At 33.0% G+C, this 22,369-nt stretch overlaps 1 protein-coding gene across 5 annotated transcripts in view; it reads right to left on the minus strand.

Moving 5' to 3' along the window:
- Positions 1-22,369, minus strand: part of LOC109052155 (solute carrier family 12 member 5-like) — a 152,601-nt gene that overhangs the window by 38,436 nt on the left and 91,796 nt on the right. For all 5 annotated transcript variants that reach the window (XM_042726649.1, XM_042726651.1, XM_042726650.1 and 2 more), the window contains 2 exons: positions 14,816-14,910; positions 12,872-13,003 (listed from right to left, as the gene is read on the minus strand). In XM_042726649.1, coding sequence (XP_042582583.1) covers positions 12,872-13,003; positions 14,816-14,910 — 227 coding nt within the window. The remainder of the gene's footprint in view (positions 1-12,871; positions 13,004-14,815; positions 14,911-22,369) is intronic.

Below are 22,369 nucleotides of genomic sequence, written 5' to 3' on the forward strand. Positions count from 1 at the left end.
TGAATAATGCATGCCATTAAATTCAATATCAGCCATGCAAATGTGCAATTCTGTGTGGGATAATTCGATTTCTGAAGCAAGGATTAATTTAGGTATTAATGTAATCTAATATAATGTGGCTTAATGCATCACGTCAAAACAACGGCAATAATTACACACTACGATAAGGTCCCAAATTAAGTGAACCTCACACATCTGAAAAATATATGTGCAAGAATAAAAAATGATTTTTATGAAATCTGTATAACACATAATAAAATAATTTTTCATATAAAAAAATTATAAAATAATTAAATAATAATAATAACTTTTCATAAATAATAGTAACCTTATAATGCATTTCAACATTTGCATAAAATTATATCTTTAAAGAATATAATGCTTAATTTATTTACAGAGTTCTGATACATTATATATTTTAAAGATATAACCATGGATAAGTATGTATTATATTGCATCATAAAAGTGGTTACAGTTATTTAGGAAAGCAAAACTGATTATAAGCCATTATGAATCTTTAAAAAAACAAAAAGCCTCTCCAAAGCCTCCTAGTTTTCATTCAAAATATCTTAAATTGTGTTCCGAAAACGAACAAAGCTTTTATGGGTTTGGAACGACATGGGGGTAAGTGATTACTGACAAAATTTTCATTTTGGGGTGAAGTATCCCTTTAAGCATGTATTAAGCATTGGTTGTTTTTGCCTTTAAAAACTATTTTAAATGCAATCCTCATCTTACTACAGGCAAAGAGTTTGACTTTCCAGAGCTGGCAACTTCTAAACTACTTCCCTTCTACTAAACTTTGAGAAAACATACATAAAATACATTTTATTTTTATGTTTTAACATCAATTCTAAAATAAATTAGTATTATTCAGCATCTTCAAGCTATATATTCATGACAAAAACTACTGTAGTTGTAAAATAAAGTTGAAAAATGATTATTAACATGGTATGTATTTTCTGTAAAATCTATTTTACTTTTGTTATGACATGCAAATGTTGCCCATAGTGTCCAAAATCTGTTCTTTTAAAGATTTTATGACATTTCAGTTAATGCTTGTTTTTATTTTAGGTAATAATTTTTCTAATGGATTTAATGGTTTTAGTTTAAGTTATCGATAATAATCATGGCCTGTACTTCTTTATCTTAAAGAAGTCCCTTTAAGATTTAGTAATTTTGTTTTAAGTTTTTGGCTTTTTTTGTTTAGTCTTGGTTTTATTAAGTTTTAGTTTTAGTTAATTTTGTCATAGTTATTTTAGTCCTTTAACTTAAACTAAATGAGAAATGTTGCCTTGATTTTTAGATTTTTTAATTTTATTTTTAATTATATTATTATATTTCAGTTAATGTTTATTTATTTATTTAAGTAACTTTTTATAAATTTAGTTTTAGTTATTGATAATAACCATGACCTGTACTTCTTTATGTTAAAGAAGTCCCTTGAAGATTTTGGAGTTTTTAACGATTTTTTTAATATAAGATTTTTAAGCGTTTTTTAAGGATGTTAAGTAACTTTTTTTAATGGATTCAGTTTTAGTTAACGCTAATCACCCTGCCCTGCAGCTGTTCATCTTAAAGGAGTCCCTCATTCCTCCACATGAGGTCCAGCCTCTCTAAACCCACGTGCAGCACTCGTCCTGAAGGCCACAGTGAATCCAGGCGGAGGAAAGCAGATCTTCTTTGTCATTTAGACATGCTTCTCCTCATGCTAATGTGTGGCACCTCTTTCCTGATGTCAGATGAATACTAATCAGATTTACTGTCTGTGCCCTGCAGTGTTTGCCTGCGCTCACACCTCAATAATGTCTTTCTTTCTCGCAATCGTTCTTCCAGCTTTTGACTTGATGACAGTGAAATTATTATTTCTACATATTTATGACAGAATTTGCATAAAACCGGACCCAGATCCAGAACCACACTGCCAGAAAACCAAAACTCAAATGAGCTTAAATCAAATTCAAATGTTATTGGTCTCTCTCTCTCACACACACACACACACAATGTTTTTTGACCTTCCTTGCTGTCAGGGATATAGACCTGTTTTGTTGTGTTTTCTCCCATGTGCTCCCCGTGACCCAGTTTTTTCCTTTAGTTGATTTGTCTTTGGATTTATCTGTGTCTTGTAATTACCCCTCATTAAGTGTTGACTGTCCCGTGCTATGTGTGTGTCTCCTGCCTATGTGTTTTCCCCAGTATGGATAAATAAAGACTGTTCTTTGTGAAATTCTGTTGTCTCCTCGCTCCTCGTTCCAACACAGCAGAAACGTGACACATGCATAGAATAAAACATTTACATAAAAATAACAAAGAAATAAAATGTTAATAAATGTACACAAACCAGAACAGAAATAACTGATTAACATAAACCAGAAATACAATTGACTACACCACGAAAAAAAAAAAAACATGCTATATAATTTAATATAAAAATTATATAGATATAGGCCTATATACTGTATAAAAGTATGTAAGTTATGTTCATATTTATGAAAACATTCACTTTGCAGTGGCCATGTAACTATGTTAATATTAGTTAATATTTATTAATACATTCATTATGCAGTGGCTTTGTAACATTGTTAATATTGGTAAATATTTATTAATACATTCAGAAATATTCACTATGCAGTATGTAACAATATGTATATATTTATTAAATATGCGTTACGTATATATTTATTAAAACATTATGCAGCATGTAACAATAGGTTAATATTTAGTAAATGTTTTTATTATATTCATTTTCATTAAAACATTCATTATGCAGCATGTAACAATGTTAATATTTAGTAAATATTTATTATTACATTCATATGTATTAAAACAATTATTATGTAGTATGTTACAGCATGCTAATATTTAATAAGCATTTTTGTTATATTCATATTTATCAAAACATTTATTAGCATGTAACAGTATCTTAATTAGTTAATATTATTATTAAATATTGCTTTAGTATTAGATTTGGATTTGTTAAGGTTAGAATCACTATTTCTATTGCTTATGGAAAATAGTGAAAACAGAATATAAAACAGGTTAAAAAGGCACAATATGATAGATTCAAGGTTAGTAACTTTCAACTTGGATCTTAGCAACCTGCTACCTAGCAACCATTCAGAACACCTTAGCAACCACATATCAATGCTCTATCAAATCACTTGAGTTTTGCATTGCAAATGACTAGCAGGAAATGTAATATTTCATATTACATATACTAGAGTGCTTTCTTTTGCTATAGGACAACTGAAATGAAACAAAATGATGTGCAGAATGGCCAAGGCTACTCATGTATCAGTTTCATTCAGAAAATGTGTGTCAAGGTAAGATTACGCCTCACTTCTCACAATAACAATACAGCTGTGCTCCTGAAAGCATGTTCCACTCCATTCCCTGCCTCAGCATCCATGAATAACAGCAAAACACAATCAAAAGATACTGCTGTCTACTGAACCTCCTCTCTCACCCACTTTCATTGCATCGCTCTAATTATAAGAGGAGTGAGTGAGACGTGTCCAATCAGCAATTAGAAATAGAAACATGCTGTCGCCACAGAAATACTGGCTGAGCTGAGCTGGAGTTTGGGGTCGAAATTTAATATCAGACAGATAATTAATGAAACAAGATACAGACACAGTCTTCCAGACGCTCCTAAACATCTCGAGAAATTACTGTATATAATTATCAGCACAGCAGATGGAAAAACAATCACAGTAGTACTGAAAATTACATTTTATTACAACATGTAATAATGAATTATTTAATAATACAAAAAATACAGAAAATAATAATATATTACATAATAATAAAATAATAATATTTTATATTTTATATAATAATATGAAATAAATATATTGTTTCTTTTATCCAAATTTTATCATTGTTATGCTGTACATTTTCTATGAATAATTTGTATTATTCTATTCGTATATTTTCTGTCATTTAAATGTCAAATTTTAGTAATTTTGTTGTTTGTTTCAGCCAATTTTTATAAAAAAAAAATAAATAATAATATCAGTTCATATATATATAATAATGAATTAAATATATAATATAATATAATATAATATAATATAAATAATATAATATAATATAATATAATATAATATAATCAATATATATAATACTAATAGTATAATATAAGATAAATTATCAATATATAATATAATATAATATAATATAATATAATATAATATAATATAATATGCCTTTTAGTAAAAATCTATTAAACTGTAGCAGTTAAACGTATTAAAACTTATGTAGCTATTAAACTTAGTATCACTGATATTCTATTATAAATTTTGTTTGTATTTATATTATTTTATACTGTTTTCATTTAAGTTTAAAGTTTTAGTAATTTGCTGTTGTTTTTTTTCTGCTTCTTTAATAATAATAAGATTCATATAAAATAAAATAAAATAAAATAAAATATTTTACTAAATGTTTTTGCATTTCTTTAATATTTTTTTGTCCACAGTTGTTTTTTAAAAGATTCCTTTCGGCTTTTCTCCTTGCCAACTTCTTGTCCTATTAACCTGCAGGACAGAAGGAAATGTCTAATTTTGTTGAATGAAAGCCCTGCTGGGAATAGACCTCAACATGAACCACTACCCTAACAGAAGTCAATAAAGGAAAGTTTTTTTTTCTCATTAAAAGTTTGAGGTTGTGTTCTGCTGAACTGCAGGAACACATTTAGCCAAAGAACTCCAACAGGAACGCCATAAACCCGAAGGAGACCTGCCGTTCCCTTTAAAACGGCACACTGAAACCTTGGAGAATGATGAGAATAAAAATGATGCGCTCTTCACTTCCTGAAGATTACCAACATATTCCTGTGACAGCTTCTGGAAGTTTAGACCCACACAATAGTCATTTATCCAACAAACAGAACAAAATATCAGTCTTTTTAATTATTATTGGTATTGGTTGCTAAAGCAAGTGATAAAATGCATGATTTTACAAACTTATAGTATATTGATGGAGGAACCTGAGATACGCATCTTGAGACACTTTTGACTTGAGCCAGTAAGAAAGATATGGCAACCAGCCAGGACAACATAGTAACTGGGCAGAAGCGCACTCAGACAACCAATCAGAATGCTTTAGCAACCACAAAGCAGCATCCTGGCATCCAATCACAGTATCTTTTCGTGACTTCGACTCGTAAACAACCACCTAGTAATGACAACAAAAAGTGTTATTTTAGACTTATGTATATGCTGTTGCAGGATTCATTGCTTTTATTTTTATATTTTTAGTTTCATTTTAATTTTTGGTATTTTTTTTGTAATTTTGTTATGTCTTGTCATTTTTTTTTTTACTTTTGAAAATATTTTTATGTAGCTTTAGTTTTTTATATTTTTATTTCAGTTAGACTTTTAGTCATTTTAGTGCTTCAACCTTAAATTATTTTGCCAAAGCAGCATTTCAAATTTCATTGAAGTTACATTCCACATAATATTAATATATATTTATATATATAATATATATATCTATATATATATATATATATAGAATATATATATATTATATTTCAGTTAATGAAAATGATTTTTAACTGCAGTAGCAACACCCTAGCATTATGGCAGCATGTTTTTTCTTTTTTTAAGTTTATATAGTAAGTCTAATATTTACATTTTATTTCAGCTTTATTTCAAGTAACAATTATTATATTTTTTTTTTAGTTTTAGTTAACAACACTGCTAGCAAACATCCTGAATACCTTAGCAACTGCACATTAATGCCCTGGCAACAACCATGCATTATGGCAGCAAGTTTTGCATAATGTTGCATAGTTTTGCATATTCACATATGTGACCCTGGAGCACAAAAGCAGTCTTAAGTCTCTGGGGTATATTTGTAGCAATAGCCAAGAAAACATTGTATGGGTCAAAATTATCCATTTTCCTTTAAGCCCAAAAATCATTAGGATATTAAGTAAAGATCATGTTCCATGAAGATATTTTGCAAATTTTCTACTGTAAATATATCAAAACTTAATTTTGAATAAGTAATATGGCTAAGACCTTTTTTTGCACCCTCAGATTCCAGATTTTAAAATCGATGTATCTCAGCCAAATATTGTCTGATCCTAACTAACCATGCTTCAATGGAAAGCTATTTATTCAGCTTTCAAATGATGTATAAATCTCAATTTTAAAAAAACTGACCCTTATGACTGGTTTTGTGGTCCACGGTCACATATGCTATATACATTATCAACAGAATACTTACATGTTATTCCAAGGTACTTTAAAGAACACCATGATATTACCACAGTACTTTATTTGTATGAGATGTCTGTCTGGGATATTTCCATATCTGGCAAAAGTAAAAAATGTGGTGTCGACAACATGCGGGCTGAAATGAGCTCTTATTATGGAAGCTGCGGTGGCGTGTCGAGTGAGTGTGAACGTCTGAATCAACAGCGTTTGGCAGCGGTCACTCTTCAGCAGCCAGAAGTCTCCATCAGACTCGAGCTGGAGCAGGTGTGTAATCAAACTCGCTCGTCCCGAGTGTGTGTGTGTTTATGATTTCCCACAGGCTGCTTCCAGCCGGCGAGAATCTCAGGTAAAGGCAGTGGAGAGCAGATGCCCAGTGGGCTCCTGGGACGGCCGTCGGAGGACCCTGACTGTGAGCCTCAGGTGTCTCGCTCCCACTGCGGATATTGACAGCTGCTCCGGCTATAAAAGCGCCGCGGACAGCACCACCTGCCCAGCTGCAGCGACAACATGTGAAACCGGTAGATAATGGATTTAGGAATGACAGAGCAGTTTTCAACAACTGATCTATTGAAAGCCTGAAAAGTGACTGATTTAAAAGAGACAGTGCACCCAAAAATCTGTCCTGGCATCATTTACTCACTCTCATGTCATTGCAAACCAGCATGACTCGCTTTTTTCTGTGACACCCAAAAGTAGATATTCTGAAGGAGGGCTGTAACCTCTATAGACACTGAGGGGGGCGAGTCCCTCCTGAGTAATAAGTGGCCAAATTGTCCCCCCAAAATTTGAATATCGTTGTTGTTGGGATGCATCTGTTTGATTTTATGCTGGTCTGCCTCAGTGGCCTGACAGCGCTCGTCAATGTCAAAATGATTGAGATGACCAATCAAATCAAAGTAGGCGGGATTTACTGTATTTACAGAAGCAGAGAGTGAATTCCAGTGCAACGTTTCAATTTTAATGTTGAAAGAGAGCGTAGTAAAATGTAAGTAGCTAAACATTTAATATTTAACAACTGTTTTATGATAGAAATGTTAAACTACCAACAGTAATATCCAGATTACTCAGCTTTTTTTTTCTCAAAAATGGCCATTTTGAAATTAAAATATGGTATCATTTATGTAATTCATCTGAAAGTTTTGCACTTTCGACATTTTAGGCATACAAATAAAAGTGCATGTGTGCATATTTTAAAATATTATTTGCAAATGGCTAAAAATGATTACATCTCAACTAGAACTACACCTAGAATTCCTTACTGTTCTATTTCTTTATGTTTAATGAAAAAAATGTATTGAGTCTCTAACTCAAAATTATTCATATTTAAGACATGGCATGTATTTACACTTACTGGATCAAAATAAAGCTTGAAATGAGCATTAAAAACAGTGTATAAACATGGTTCAAAAGTTTATATTATTAAAAGGAGTCTCTTTTGCTTACCAAGGCTGCACTTATTTGATCAAAAATACAGTAAAAACAATAATATTGTGAAATTTTTTTACGATTCAGGTGAAATGTTTTCTATTGTAATATATTGTAAAATGTAATTTATGTCTTTGATCAAAACTGAATTTTCAGCACCATTACTGTCACATTAGTGTCAAATGATGCTTCAGAAATTATTCTAATATTTTAAAAAATATTCTAATTATCGATGTTGAAAACAGTTGTGCTGCTTCATATTTTTGTGGAAACTGAAATACATTTTGTTTTCAAGATTATTTAATAAGTATAAACAAAGAAAAAACAGCATTCATTTGAAATAGAATCTTTTATAACATTATTAATGACTTTTCTGTCACTTTCGATCAATTTAATGCATCCTTGCAGAATAAAAGAATGCATTTCTTTCTTACTGTGTTCTTGTTTCCTCTGGCAGAAACAAACATCAGTAATCAAGGGCGTGATAGAGTTTTCCTAAAATGTCTGTGTCATTAAAGCAGATGTTATTATTCAGAGAGCTGCTATGAACATGTTGACAATTTCTCTCTACAGTAATGAGATTCTTTTGCTATGGGGGAAAATGTGTTTAATTGTCATAAAAATAATGTTGCAATACAAAAACACATAATGGATAAAATATTAGTCTCAAAACATGATTCTGACTGTTCATACTGTATATTTTGCACGCCATCAGGGTTGACAAATGAACTGATAACCGACGCCAGAGAGGCAGAAGAGCAGAGGAGAAAAGCAAGGAGCTTGTAATAGTCTCCTCTCGCTTGGCTGCCCAAACAGGAGCTGACAGTGTTAATGTGACTTATTCAGACGGGGTGAATTATTAAAAACCACAGCAATGGCAGGGGAAGGAAAAGGGCAGCGAATATCATTGTCAGCCCAACACGGATTACTGTGTGTATGCCAGCATGTTCAGAAATTGCACAAATAACTGCTCTGCGCCCCCGTCCCTCAGAGCTTGACATGAATTAGCATTTTTCCTCTGACTCTGTGTGTGAGTGTTCATGTAGCGAGTGTTGGCTTTTGGTCCACAGAGAGCATATGGCAACTGTAACGACCACATGTCTCCGCCCGGAACATCTGATAACCTCTCGTTATGAGGCAAAAACTACTTCATAGCTCATCTTACATCATCCTTCAGGAGAAAAATAACATTTTTATGCATGCAACCAGCCCACGTCAATGCAGAAAGACTGAAATATTTGCTTTCAACCAATTATCAACTCAAGCAGCTACAACAACACAACATTATTGGTGAATTGTGCCATTTCTACACCACAGCTGAACTGCAAACATTACTAGATTTTTACATAGACTTAAAAGAAATGGGGCAGAATTTTTCACTTAGAAATCATTAGTAAATTTCACAAAAAAGGCAAGTAACATTTAATAGTTAAACTGAAATAGTATTTTCTTATAAAATGCACTCCAATAGTCTTTATTTACAACTTTGAGAAATGAATATATATATTTATGCCTGGAAAAGTAAGAACAAACCGCTCCAACAAAATTAGATCAAATCATTCATGTCTGTACCATGAACAGCGGTTGCTCTCAAGGTGTAAATATGTAATGTTATGAGTTTGTTCAGATCAGCTGTGAAAGTATGTGCACTAGTAATAGTGAATTTTAACTTGATATTTTGGCTAAAAACACTTTTACATGCTAAAGCTGAAAAAAAAAAAAAAAAAAAAAAAAAAAAAAATACAATGAGATAAAGTGATGCCAAAGACACTCATCTGATGCAATCTGAAAATTGTACAAATGCCCAAAGTCAATGACTTTGTGTGTTCATTACTTGAATAGTAAATAGTAAACAGTATAAATGAGCAAAGTACACATCTAGTATAAACTACTTTTCAAAAGTTTGGGGTCTTTAAGATTTGTTTAACGTTTTTGGAAGAAGTCTCTTATGCTCACCAACGCTGTGTTCATTTAATTCAAAATATAATACACTCAGTAATATTGTGATATATTTTTACAATTTAAAAAAGCTGTGTTCTATTTGAATATACAATACAGAGAATTAGTTTTGTAAATTTACTATTTTTATTGTTTTTTAAAGAAAACATACTTTTTTCCCCACGCCTGCATTTATTGATCAAAAAATACAGAAAAAAATGTAATATTGTGATATAGTTATTACAATTTAAAATAATTGGTTTTTAAATTTATTATACTTTTAGATTATCATTTATTTCTGTGGATGCAAAGCGCTGATTTTTAGGATCCATTATCACATGATCCTTTAGAAATCATTCTAATGATGATGATTCATTATCAAAGTTTGGAAACAGGTTTCTGCTGCTTAATATTTTTTCAGAACATGTGATACTTTTTTAGGATTACTTTTGATGAATAAAAAGTAAAAAAAAAAAAAAAAAAAAAAAAAAAAAAAAAGAAGCTAGATTTTTAAAATCATAAATTTTTTTGTAATCACAATATACACTACTGGTCAGTAATTTGGGGGTCAGTAATTTTTTTTTTCTTTCTTTTTAAAAATAAATCAATAGCTTTTATTCAGCAAGGATGTGTTAAATTGATAAAAAAGATGTGATAGTAAAGAAAATATATTATTAGAATATATATTTTATATATATTTTTTTTATTTTGAATAAATGCAGTTCTCTTTTTATATAAAAACCTTTTATTCCATCAAATATATTAGACAGCAGAACTGTTTCCAACACTCATAATAAATGCAGAATATTAGAATGATTTCTAAATGATCATAAGGTGATAGACGGGATGTTTACATGTGACACTGAAGGCTGGAGTAATGATTGCTGAAAATTCAGCTTTGCATCACAGGAATAAATAATTTATTTTTTTATAAAGTATATTCAAATAGAAAACTATTATCTTTAAATTGTAATAATATATTCACAATCTTCCGAATTACTGTTTTTTATGTATTTTTGATTAAATAAATGCAGGCTTGATGAGCAGAAGAGACTTCTTTCAAAAACATTAAAAATAGTAATGTTTCCAAACTTTTGGTCTATACTGTACTGTAAAATGTAATTTATTTTTGTGATCAAAGCTTCATTACTCCAGTCTTCACCGTCACATGATCTTCAGAAATCATTCTAATATACTGATTTGCTGCTCAACAAACATTTCTGATTATTATCAATGTTAGTTGAGATGCTAAATATTTTTGTGGAAACCATGATACATTTTATTTTTCATGATTGTTTGATGAATTTTAAGTTCTTATGAACATCATTTGATTTTTAATATGTATTTTGTTTTATTATAAATGTCTTTATGGTAACTTTTGAACAATTTAATGCATCTTTGCTCAATAAAAAAAAAATCTGACCCCAAACATTTGAACAATTTAATGCATCTTTGCTCAATAAAAAAAAAATCTGACCCCAAACATTTGAACTGTATATGCCACTGCTTGGGTTACAATCTAACGTCTAAGGACGTTTTTAGAATGAGAGTCAGAGTTCTAGTTATCTGTTGAGCTCGGCTGTTTAGTTGTGGTGTGTTTGGTTGGTGGTGTGATTGGTAAGGAGTGGAGCATGGGCGTGGTTTCGTGTGGATCCTGTTGGAGATGAGCGGATTGACCCTCTCAAAATGGAGGCTGATTGGAGAGCAGATGCTTTGCAAGATGAGCTAATTAAGTCGAAGTCGCAGTGTGAAACAAGAGGAAGATTATCGCTCTTCTCGATCGTGTTGAGAGCACAAATCCAATTCCATTCTGGTTCTCTATTTTACTCTTGTTTCTCTCCCACTCGCTCTCCCCGTGCAGCTGAGCGATGATGTACCATATGACAGGGTTTCATCTTCACTAGGGTTTTGGTCATTTTGGCTGCTTAAGTAGGGAAGACTAGAGTGGAATTATGGTAACACACGGAGCTTTGTTAAGAAACAAAAGACTAGAGTGGAATTATAATTGGAGCTTGTTAAACACACGTTAGATGTCATGCACATGCTCAATAGAGAAGACTAGAGTGGAAGTAAATAATTTTTGGTTATTGAAATAAAGCTGAAATAATACAAAATATAAGATGGAAAAAAAAACTTAAAATGTATACTGTGCAAATATATATCACACCACACTATTTATTTCAAAGATAGTAAAAACTCATGTATAATAATTGCATAAATATTATGAAAATGAATAGATAACAAAACAATTTGAACTTGAAGAAAAACAAATCTGTAAAATAAACATTTATTTAGATGGCAACTTCTTTTTGTCTTTAATCTTATTATAGTATTTTTCGCAAACACTTCTTTAAATTATATAAAACGTATTTGTGAAATACTGATAGTAAATGAGAAAGCATTAAAGTGTTTTGGCTTTCTTTTGCTAATAATAGAATAGTAGATGAATATAATGCTTTTTTGTTTTTTTTTTTATTTTTTTGTTTTTTTTTTAGATTTTTATTTATTAATTTATTATTATATAGAGACATTCATGCACTCAGGCACTTTCAACACTGTCAAAATAAAAGTCCTCACACATCACAATTTCCACCAATGGCGTAACTACAAAAATGCAAAATATCGGCCGATGTTTTGTTTGTTTTTTTATTTTTAATATAGTATATAAAATAATATTGTTGTGCTTCTTGTTTTTGTGTGTTTTTTTGTGTATATTTTTTGCCCTTAAATTTACACTTATATCTATTTATATTATATTGGTGACTATTTATGAAATAAGTCATCAAAAGGACTAATTTTATCAATGTGTTATATACCATGACACCAAACATGACTTCACTTACATCTGCACAAGTAAGACTCCCAGAAGTTGCTTATATGCAGAAGTTTTTGCATATTTTTTAATAGTATTTTATTATATAAAACTCAGAGTTGGAAGCAAATTTGCACACGACAGACTGAGAAACAGACCAGGAAAGGCCAGCTGCATGAGGGAGGTTATGAGGTTATATGCAGATGGGGTCAACTGTTTGATGAGATTATTTGGTGTGAGGGACTCTCTCTGGGATGGCGAGGGACCAAGGGAGATCAGTTTACAGGTCAAAAGTGCAAGACAGAGCTGAGAGCTGTCATTTACACATGGGTTTGAGTCACATCCGATATCTTGCTATGTTTGTACGCTCTGTCTTGCAGCAGCCAATTAATTAACACCTGTAGCAAACGAGAGCTAGATGAAAATGTGGGATATCTGCTGCTTTGAGAGTGTGCTGTAAGCGTGTGTCTACCTGGACAGGTTTCTTCCGTGAGCCTTCGTTGTTTTCCGCCTCCTCGTGTTCTTTGCTGCCCTGGGGCAGGTTTGAGTAGTTGGCGAGACTGCTGAGAAGAGACGATACCATGGGAATTGTGTCCATTTCCTCCTGTAGTGTAAACACACATACAGAACAAATATTGAAAGCAATAAATAATTCAAGTAGCTCGTGAGGAATATCTTGGGTGTTGTTTTTTTTTATGTATTTATTTCAAATGACCAGAGCTATAGACAGAGAATTGTTAATAGTTTCCGGAAGTTAGCGCTAATACTATCAGAGATGCAGCAGAAGAGACCGCTGTGATGAACTTTTAAAAGGTAAGACATTTATAGAATAAAATTGTATATTATCAGCACAGCTAATCAAATTACCTTGTGCATTAAAACAGATCATTATTAGATTATTCCTCATTTAATTAGTAGATTTTTGGGATGTTATTTATTCTTTTCATGCAGTTTCATCCATCTTTGTGTAATTAAGGTTTTTAAACGTGATTTTTGCTGGTGGGGAGTTATTTAATAGACTTGGATTTATTGCAGAAGATGCTGATGGACCTAAGTGAGAATGAAAAGTTTAAAATAGGCGAGCAGTTTTCATTTCAGAATCCTGCTAGGCTAAATTTACAGAAATGTCTTATATACCCAGTGAGCTGTCTGTGGACAATTTTTGCTCAGAGTTTGGTCTTTAATAGCTGTTGAGTCCCTCAGTTTTGCTTCGTTCTGATGTTTAAGATTAAGAAGCATCATCTAAAAAAATTAGAAAATAAAAACAGAAACAAATAAACCACTAGTTATCACAGTAAGAGTACAGAGCTTTAAAATGGCTACATACATCAGCTCAGATCATTTGATCTAGTGAGAACTTCATGAGGAAAATGCTATAATGATTGCAGCCATTCACATTTTAGTAGAACATCTTTGATGCACATTTCATTAAATGCAGTAGCTCATACGTGCATATTGAAAAAAAAACATGCATACTGTGTATTTTTGTATGCTGCAGTAACAGATACAATAGAAAAAATGTTTGAGATTGCATAGAGATCTTTTAATTGCTAATTTTATTTTGTTGTGGTGTTAACTGCAATTGTTTAGATCTCTTCCAAAACTTTAGAAGATACACATCTGAGATTATTGAGGTTTTAAGCCAAAGTCTTCATTTGTCAAAAGTCATCTCATTGCCTTCTAAGAGAAACAATAGAGACATAAATGTAAAACAAAATATCAGTCTTGCATCTACCTACAGATGAACATTAACATTTTCTTCTAACATTAAGATTTTAGTTTAAAATGCATATAAATGCATAATTTAGGTCCTATATTAACTAATCAGCATTTCAATCAATTTTTGGCAGTTCACTTAAATCAGCCAAATCCTCTCCCCAATCCATCTTTTATAATATTTCATTTCTAATTTATATCTTTGTTTCAATTTTTTAACATTTTTTTAAATATATTTTTTGCATTGAAATGTTTGTTTTTAAATAAAAAATAAATGTTGTTTAAATCTCTGTTTAATTATTTAAAATGAAAAAACTTGAATACGTTTACTGTTAGCCCACAGCCTTCAATCATGTTTGATTTTTTTGTACTTTATATTAAAAAGTTTGGGCATCTCTGACTTAATGAGATTAATTAATATGAGACCATATAAAGGCAGTTTAAAATATTTTTAGAAGCAGTACAGCATGTGTTTTACGCTTCTTTTGGACTTACATGCTGTTATCATCCACCTGCAGAGTTCAATGTCCTGGGGACTTCCTGCCCTTCAAATGCTAATTATCCTTATTAATTACTGTCAGACTCTTTTTTTCCGTTAATCACTATAGTTTGCGTGCGTGTGCCTCATTGTCTAGCTCTAATGAGAGCTGAAATGTGCAGTTGCAGGTTTATCATTTAAAGTGCATATATTTGTGTGTACCTCAAACAGAGCCATGTTCTTGCCGTCATATTGCTGGTTCTTCTCTGGGTCGGTGCTGTTGATGAATGGACTGCTCTCCTTGGGGTTACCATCTCCTGTTAGCAAAAAACACAAATAAATCATCAGTGTGACAGCATACGCCACACAACTCCAGGGGGCTTTATGAGGAAAAATCTGCTGTGATGATTCCAGCACTTCTAGTTGTAGTTGCACATTTTAGGTCACGCATGTATACTAAAAACAGAGGCATACTGTGCCCCGCTGCATATTGCAGAAATTGAATTCACATGCATATATACATTTGGTAGATGCTTTAATCCAAAGCGACTTGCATTGCATTATAACTCATGCATTCCCTTGGAATCAAACCCATATTGCCAGCACTGTGCTCTAATTAGTTTACATGGTTCTTCTACTAAAACAGTAAATATTATTGGTAAGGATACTAGTAAAGTGGGCAGCGATGCATACAGGTCTCACATGTGGAGTGTTTGTGATGAGCTGTATCTGTACAGTTACGATGGCTTACACTGCCGGTGTGTTCATTCACCTGGGATCTTGGATCAGAGGGCAGATATTTTTAGTGCCTGGATGACAGGGTTTGAGTGGTGATTGGGTCTCTGGACTCCTTCACACCACAGGAGAGGAATTTTAAAGAGGTGCACTGCACACAGGCTGGTTTCAAAAGGATCCCTAAGAAAAGCTTGAAGTCTCGAACCTCTACGGCCTAATGTACAATGTTCATTTGAAGGAATCTTCTGTATTGATTATTCCCATATGCTTTACCTGAAAAGTTACCTGACCATGTATTTTTGAATTACACTTTGTATTGTTGAGTTAGGGGAGTTTAATTGAACTTAATTTGGAAAAGGTTCTGCCTGGACGTTATACTGTGAAACTAATTTTTAATTTGTTTAAAAAAAAAATTGTATCTGAATGCTTCTTTATGAAGTTTGACATGCTGAATATGAAAATCACATAACTTTTTGTGTATTATTAACAGTCCTCATGAAAACAAACAAACAAAAAAAAACCTTTTTGACAAGCTAATGTTATTACTCATGCATAACATGAATATGCTAACAACAACAGTTTAACATAAATAGCTACCAAAATGAATAGCTACTAAAACTTCAGAAATGTACGTTGGATGATTATTGTCTTTTATGACTGGAATGTTCCAGCAAGCACTAGAATATTACAGAATATTACAAAATGTTATAGAAACTTCTAGAATGTTCCCATCCTTTCAAATGCATTGCAATAGAATTATAGAAACTTCTAGAATGTTCCCATAAATAAATAAATAAACATTTGTACAAAAATGTATCTGTTCTAAACCAGTTTCATAATTAATGACAGATGTTCTAAAATTACCTGATCTAAATATTTACCAAAATATTGATGCTATGTGAAAATGTATAGTGCAATAATAATTTAGTGATCTACAGAATTACAGAAGAGCCATAATTAGTTTAAGTGAATTAAATTTGAGATTTTTTTATGAATTTTGTTAAATTTATTTAACATTATTTTATGCATTTTGGTAAATTTTATGCATTTTTCTACAGATCTTTTCTTACAGTGTATCTGTCTATCATTCTATATTTCTGTTATATTGCTCTCTCTGTTATAAAGTTATTTTTAATCAAAGTAAAAAAGTATAAAATGTTAATAAAAAGGTCTAAAAGCACAAGTATTTCCATTTACCATCTGTAAACGCTGAAATGACCTCATACCCTCATGTATACAAGTCTGAATATGGATGTTTAATTTTATATGATGTTATTGATTTTGATAAAAAATTATTTTGTTCTTTTTGTATGTTCTGAATATGGCTATTCATTTTAAATGCAAAATCACTTTTAATAAAAAATTATTTTGTTTTTGTTTTTAACACTGAAAAGCATGTAGTGCAAAAACCCAACCATAAATCATCTAATTAAATGGTGTTTTAAAAAATATTCAACCTTGGCGTTGGTTTGGCGTTTTGACACAGGCTTAACACCAATGGCCGTTGTTAAAGATAATTAATGTTTTTTTAAGTTTCCTTGTTTACTATCTTTTGTGTCATGTTGTTTGGTGAATTATTTGTGACGGGTCAACCCCTAAGGTACCTAATTGGAAGGGGTAAAAATATACATTCCCGGTCAGCCACCTGCGGCCTTACAGACTTGTCCCCAAATTGTAATGGAAAGCCACAAGTCCGTTGGTACGGTGGGATTTATCTCAATGCTGCGTGCAGACTGACCAGCCATACTGAATGCTCCAAGGCCGAAGCTATCAAGCGATGACACAGCAGCCGCAACACTCGCGTCATAGCGCAGGAGATCGCTGTCTCAGCTGTCAGCTCGCACACTGGGAATGACCGCTGTAGAAATCAGACGGAACAGAAGGACTAACCTGTAATCAGGACTTTGGTTTTTCTGTGTAGGAGTGTAGAGGTTAGAGAACTGACTATATGAAATATCACTGCCGACTTAATGTCGGATAAAAGGCTTAAAGGGAAAATCAGATGCTTTAGTTTCGAATTTTATGATGAGAAAATATTGAGTATTTTTTGTGGGTTAATGTGGTTTAAGGGGATTTAAGGTGATTTAGTATGCTAGATATATGAAACTATACACGATAGAATAGATAGATTAAGATAGATAGATAGATAGATAGATAGATAGATAGATAGATAGATAGACATACAGACAGAGACAGAAAGACAGACAGACAGATAGACACACAAACACACACACACACACACACACACACACACACACACACACACACACACACACACAGGCAGGCAGACAGACAGAAAGACAGACAGACAGATAGACACACACACACACACACACACACACACACACACACAGACAGGCAGACAGACACACAGATAGAAAGACAGACAGATAGACACACACACACAGACACACACACACACACACACACACACACACACACACACACACACACACACACACAGACACACACTCTCTCTCTCTCTCACACACACACACACACACACACACAGACACACTCTCTCTCACAGACACACACACACACACACACACACACACACACACACACACACACACACACACACACACACACACACACACACACACACACACACACACACACACACACACACAGAGACACAGACAGATACATACATAATAGATGGATGGAGAGATAGATAGATAGATAGATAGATAGATAGATAGATAGATAGATAGATAGATAATAGATAAATAGATGGATAGACAGAACAGACAGACAGATAACACCACACCCACACGTCTCTCTCCTTCTCACACACACACCACACACACACCCAGACACACACACCCACAGGACAACGCAGGCAGGCAGCAGACAGAAAGACAGAATAGGACGAAAGGAAATAGGACAAAAAAAAATAGATAAGCATATAGTAACAGATGTACTCAGGACATTGAAACTACGTACGTTTGAGAACACAGACAGTACTGAGGACATATTAGATGCCTGCGCATATCATACTGGCATCCTAAAGATAAGACTGGTAGATGAAAATAACGTTATATTAAAGCATATTGTACGAGCACAATACTTAGCACCAGACAAAACATCGAAGTCTGATGAGCAGGACTGTGGAAATTCTCATACCAGCCAGACAGTAAATTATTGACATATGCATTGATAGGTTACACCCGCATAGATCATAGATTACTAGCGATACTTGATTGTTGCATACAGCATATCGAAATCAGTACGTGTATTATCAGAAGGCAGATATATATAGATATATGGTGTATGATGCTAAAGATATCAAGAACTGAGATGAATACCCTCTAGACCATAAACTTACTAGACAAAACAGTTATAGATACTATCTAAAAAAAAGGTGTAATAACAAAATAATAAAAATAAAAAAAAAAAGAAAAAAAAAAAAAAAAAAAAGTTGACTCTTGGCAAGGAGACAGGAGTCTAGAAGCACCACAGACAGAGTTCATGCATCACGACAGAACGTGATCACAAGATAAAGTTATAGATCAGAAATAAATAGAATAGGAGCAGACAACAGAGCATAGAATATAGCTATAGAAAGATTAAGTAGATAGATAGATAATTGATATGATTTTAGTAAAACGAAACACGACATCATAAAACTAAAAAAATGATTGTTAATTATGAGCTGATGTAACATATTTTTACTGTTTTACAGATGTCGATTTCTTTAGTAATACATAACAGTGTAGTGTTTTGTTTAGTTGGTTTCATTGACTTGAGTTGTTTAATTGAGTGGGGTGATTCATGGTGAAGAGAAACGCATTCGTTATGGAGTGTAACGCCGGTAGGATGAGGAATGGATTAGTTATGGATTGTAACGCCGGTCACCATGGCACCAAAGTAGCTAGGGAACGTCCGTTTGCCTGATCAATGGGAGCTTCCTACGTGTGTACATGAAACTTGTGTTAACATAAGGGACTCGCGTCAGCTCTAATATTTCTCTCCCGTTACACAATCTTCCCCCTCAGTGACCCCTCTGGCCGTCCTGAAGGCAGATTATTAATCAAAATAATGCTTCGTTTGGTCATGCTTGCTGGCTTTTTCTTTCAAAAAAGAACTGACACATGGGAGTGTGTTTCTGTGGCAAAGTAATATTAGAGTTCAGCGCCTAGCCCTGTCTGACAGAATGAAGACCCTCTGCTATGATGGAGCTGTTGAACACAGTCAAATCTGCTCTTTCATTGGCTCAAATATTGTGACACATTGAGTTCAGCGCCTAGCCCTGTCTGACAGAATGCGGGACAATGTTTCACAGGGGCCTATAAATAGCAACGACTGGCAAAAACTCAAAGCAGTCTGAGTCTCAGACGTCGCACAGACCGCACACAACAAAAATAGCAAGAGATTTCTCAAAAACCTCAGTCTGATTGGTTGGCTTCATGCAACTTCATAGTGCACAATTTTTTTTTTTTGTGCCAATTTCCAGGTCTGAGACTCTAAACAATATTTACGCATTTGGCAGACGATGCATTCAAACTGGTGAGTATCTTAGTGTTGACAGCATCTACAGTCCAGGTCTAAGACTCTAAACAATATTTACGCATTTGGGTTCCAAAACATTTTGCAGAATACCTTTGCTCGCGTCCCAATTCACCTACTTTATTCTAATGCCCCTAAAATATGCACTTTTTTTTTTGTGAAAAAGTGCATACCCTTGATGAGCTTAAGACTATAGGCCTACTACTTCATCATTACTGCGTCTTTACCAGACCCTCTGGTGCCGGTAGTCTGTGCATTTTTTCTGTGTCACTGTTTAAACTGCCTGTCCAATAATCTTGTCAGTTAACAAAATTCACATTTAGTTTTAAATTTAATTAATGAAGAGGCACGTTGATCTGCGTGTAACATGAACTTGTGTGTAACAGAAAGGGACTCGCTGTCAGATATTATGTTTCTTTTTTTCATGATTTTTTGCTTTTTATCGATGGGGAGTCTGGAAGATGGTGGTTTGTTTCTGTAGGCAAAGTAATATTAGAGTTCAGCGCCTAGCAAAATTATGATTTTGGGACATACTAATTCTATTTTCGAATAGTATTTAGGATGGATAGTATGCAAATTGGGACGCAGCACTTCTTTTGTGCTCTGCAGAAGAAACTCATATAGGTTTGGTATGACATGAGGGTGAATAAATTATTAACAATTTTTCGGGTGAACTACATCTTTAAGATTGCAGATTTACTTGCCACAAAATTAAAAAAAGAGAGAATATTAATTAAAAATTATCAATCAAATGAATGTTCAATCAATACATTACTTGATAACGGTAATAGCGCAAAAAGCATGTGTTGAAATCCATTAAATAAATACATGTAGAGAAAAATGTAATACAGCCTTAAATATAAAAATTTAATTTTTAAATAGAACTGTATATCTATGTCTCATATTAATTATATAATTATACTTTTAAATATATAAAATTTTTTTAATAATATTTTTTAATTTTTTATATGATTTAATTTATTTTATTATATTTTTAAATTTTAAAAATTATACCTTTTTTGAGTAATAATTCACCTACTTATGCTATGCCCTAAAATAATGCACTTTTTTTGTGAAAAAAGTGCATACTCTTGAGCTTTAAGACATACAGTAGGTCTACTACTTCGTCATAGCTGCTTCTTTAACAGACACTCTGTTGCTTAGTTACGTGCATTCTGTCACTGTTTAAACTGCACTGTCAATAATATTGTCAGTTAACAAAATTCACATTTAGTTTAATTTAATAAATGAAGAGGCACGTTGATCTGCCAGTCACGGGTCTTTCATTTGTTCAACTGCGCTCATAAATATGATCCCTTCAAAGCAGAAAAAGCTGTAAGGTGTGTTGATATGTGTTGCTTATTTAGTTTTATATAATTTTGGAGTGGTGTTGTGTGACCTTCTCCTGCCAAGCTTGCAGCAGGAACGACTTCGCCATAGCAGGACTGGGTCTTGCGTCTCTATCGTGAGGTTCTTATCGTTCTCTGACTAGACCCTTTTCCGCTAGCAGGGGATCTGAATAGCGACAGCACACACGGCGCACAGCAGAACCACCATCTGTTGCCCTTGACTGCTGATCCCAAACAAGTTTGATCTTTCCTCTCATTATGTTTGGTGAAGCACCAGAGAGAAGCTCTGATCCTGCAGGAGCGCTAATGCACAAATCTGTCCAAACATCTCTGGGGTTTGTGTGTGGCAGCGTCTGTGAGTGTTAATAAGACACTCCGCTGTGGTCACCGGCCGTGTGCATCCGAACAGACGCTGACCTGCGCTGATAGATCGATGTTTCATCACTGCTGAGGAGTGTTTTAGAGAGGTTTTTCTGACAAGTGGCTGCACACTTCAGCCCACCGATAATGATTCATGTGGCAGAGGTGGCCTGAAGCTCTCTCTGGACCAAAACATCAGAGTGGGAGCTCAAGGAAGATGTCAGAAACTACACTTTTACAGTTTCTGGAGAAAATGTGTGTGGTTTACTGTACAGTATGTCTGTGCAAAACTCACTGGCATGATGCTAGAGTGTTTACTGGCTGGTCTAAGACAAACAGCTAGGATATTCTGGTTAAATGATGTATCGAAAACTCCATAACAAAATAAACAACATGAAAATGTTTTAATAAAGTCTTTTTAACTTCAGTAACAAAAACATCAGTGCTGTGAATCAGTTCAAATGATTTCAGATGAATCATTTTAATTAAACTGACTAAAACTGACTCGTACTTTATATTACTTATACTATATCTGTAATGAAATATTAAATAATTTATTTTTTCATATATTTTACTTTGTATATTAATCAATGTTCCTCTAATTAAAAAAAATAAATCCTTTTTAGTCGGTTCAAATACATAATATCAATATATTCACTACTGTCCTAAAGTTTGAGGTCTCATTTGTCTGCATTTATTGGATCAAAAATACAGTAAAAACAGCAATATTGTGAAATATTATTACAATTTAAAATAGCTGCTTTCTATTTGAATATATGTTAAAATGTAATTTATTAATGTGATGGAAAGCTGAATTTAC

The sequence above is a fragment of the Cyprinus carpio genome, chromosome B6, assembly GCF_018340385.1.
Source record: "Cyprinus carpio isolate SPL01 chromosome B6, ASM1834038v1, whole genome shotgun sequence".
Classification (NCBI taxonomy): Eukaryota; Metazoa; Chordata; class Actinopteri; order Cypriniformes; family Cyprinidae; genus Cyprinus; species Cyprinus carpio.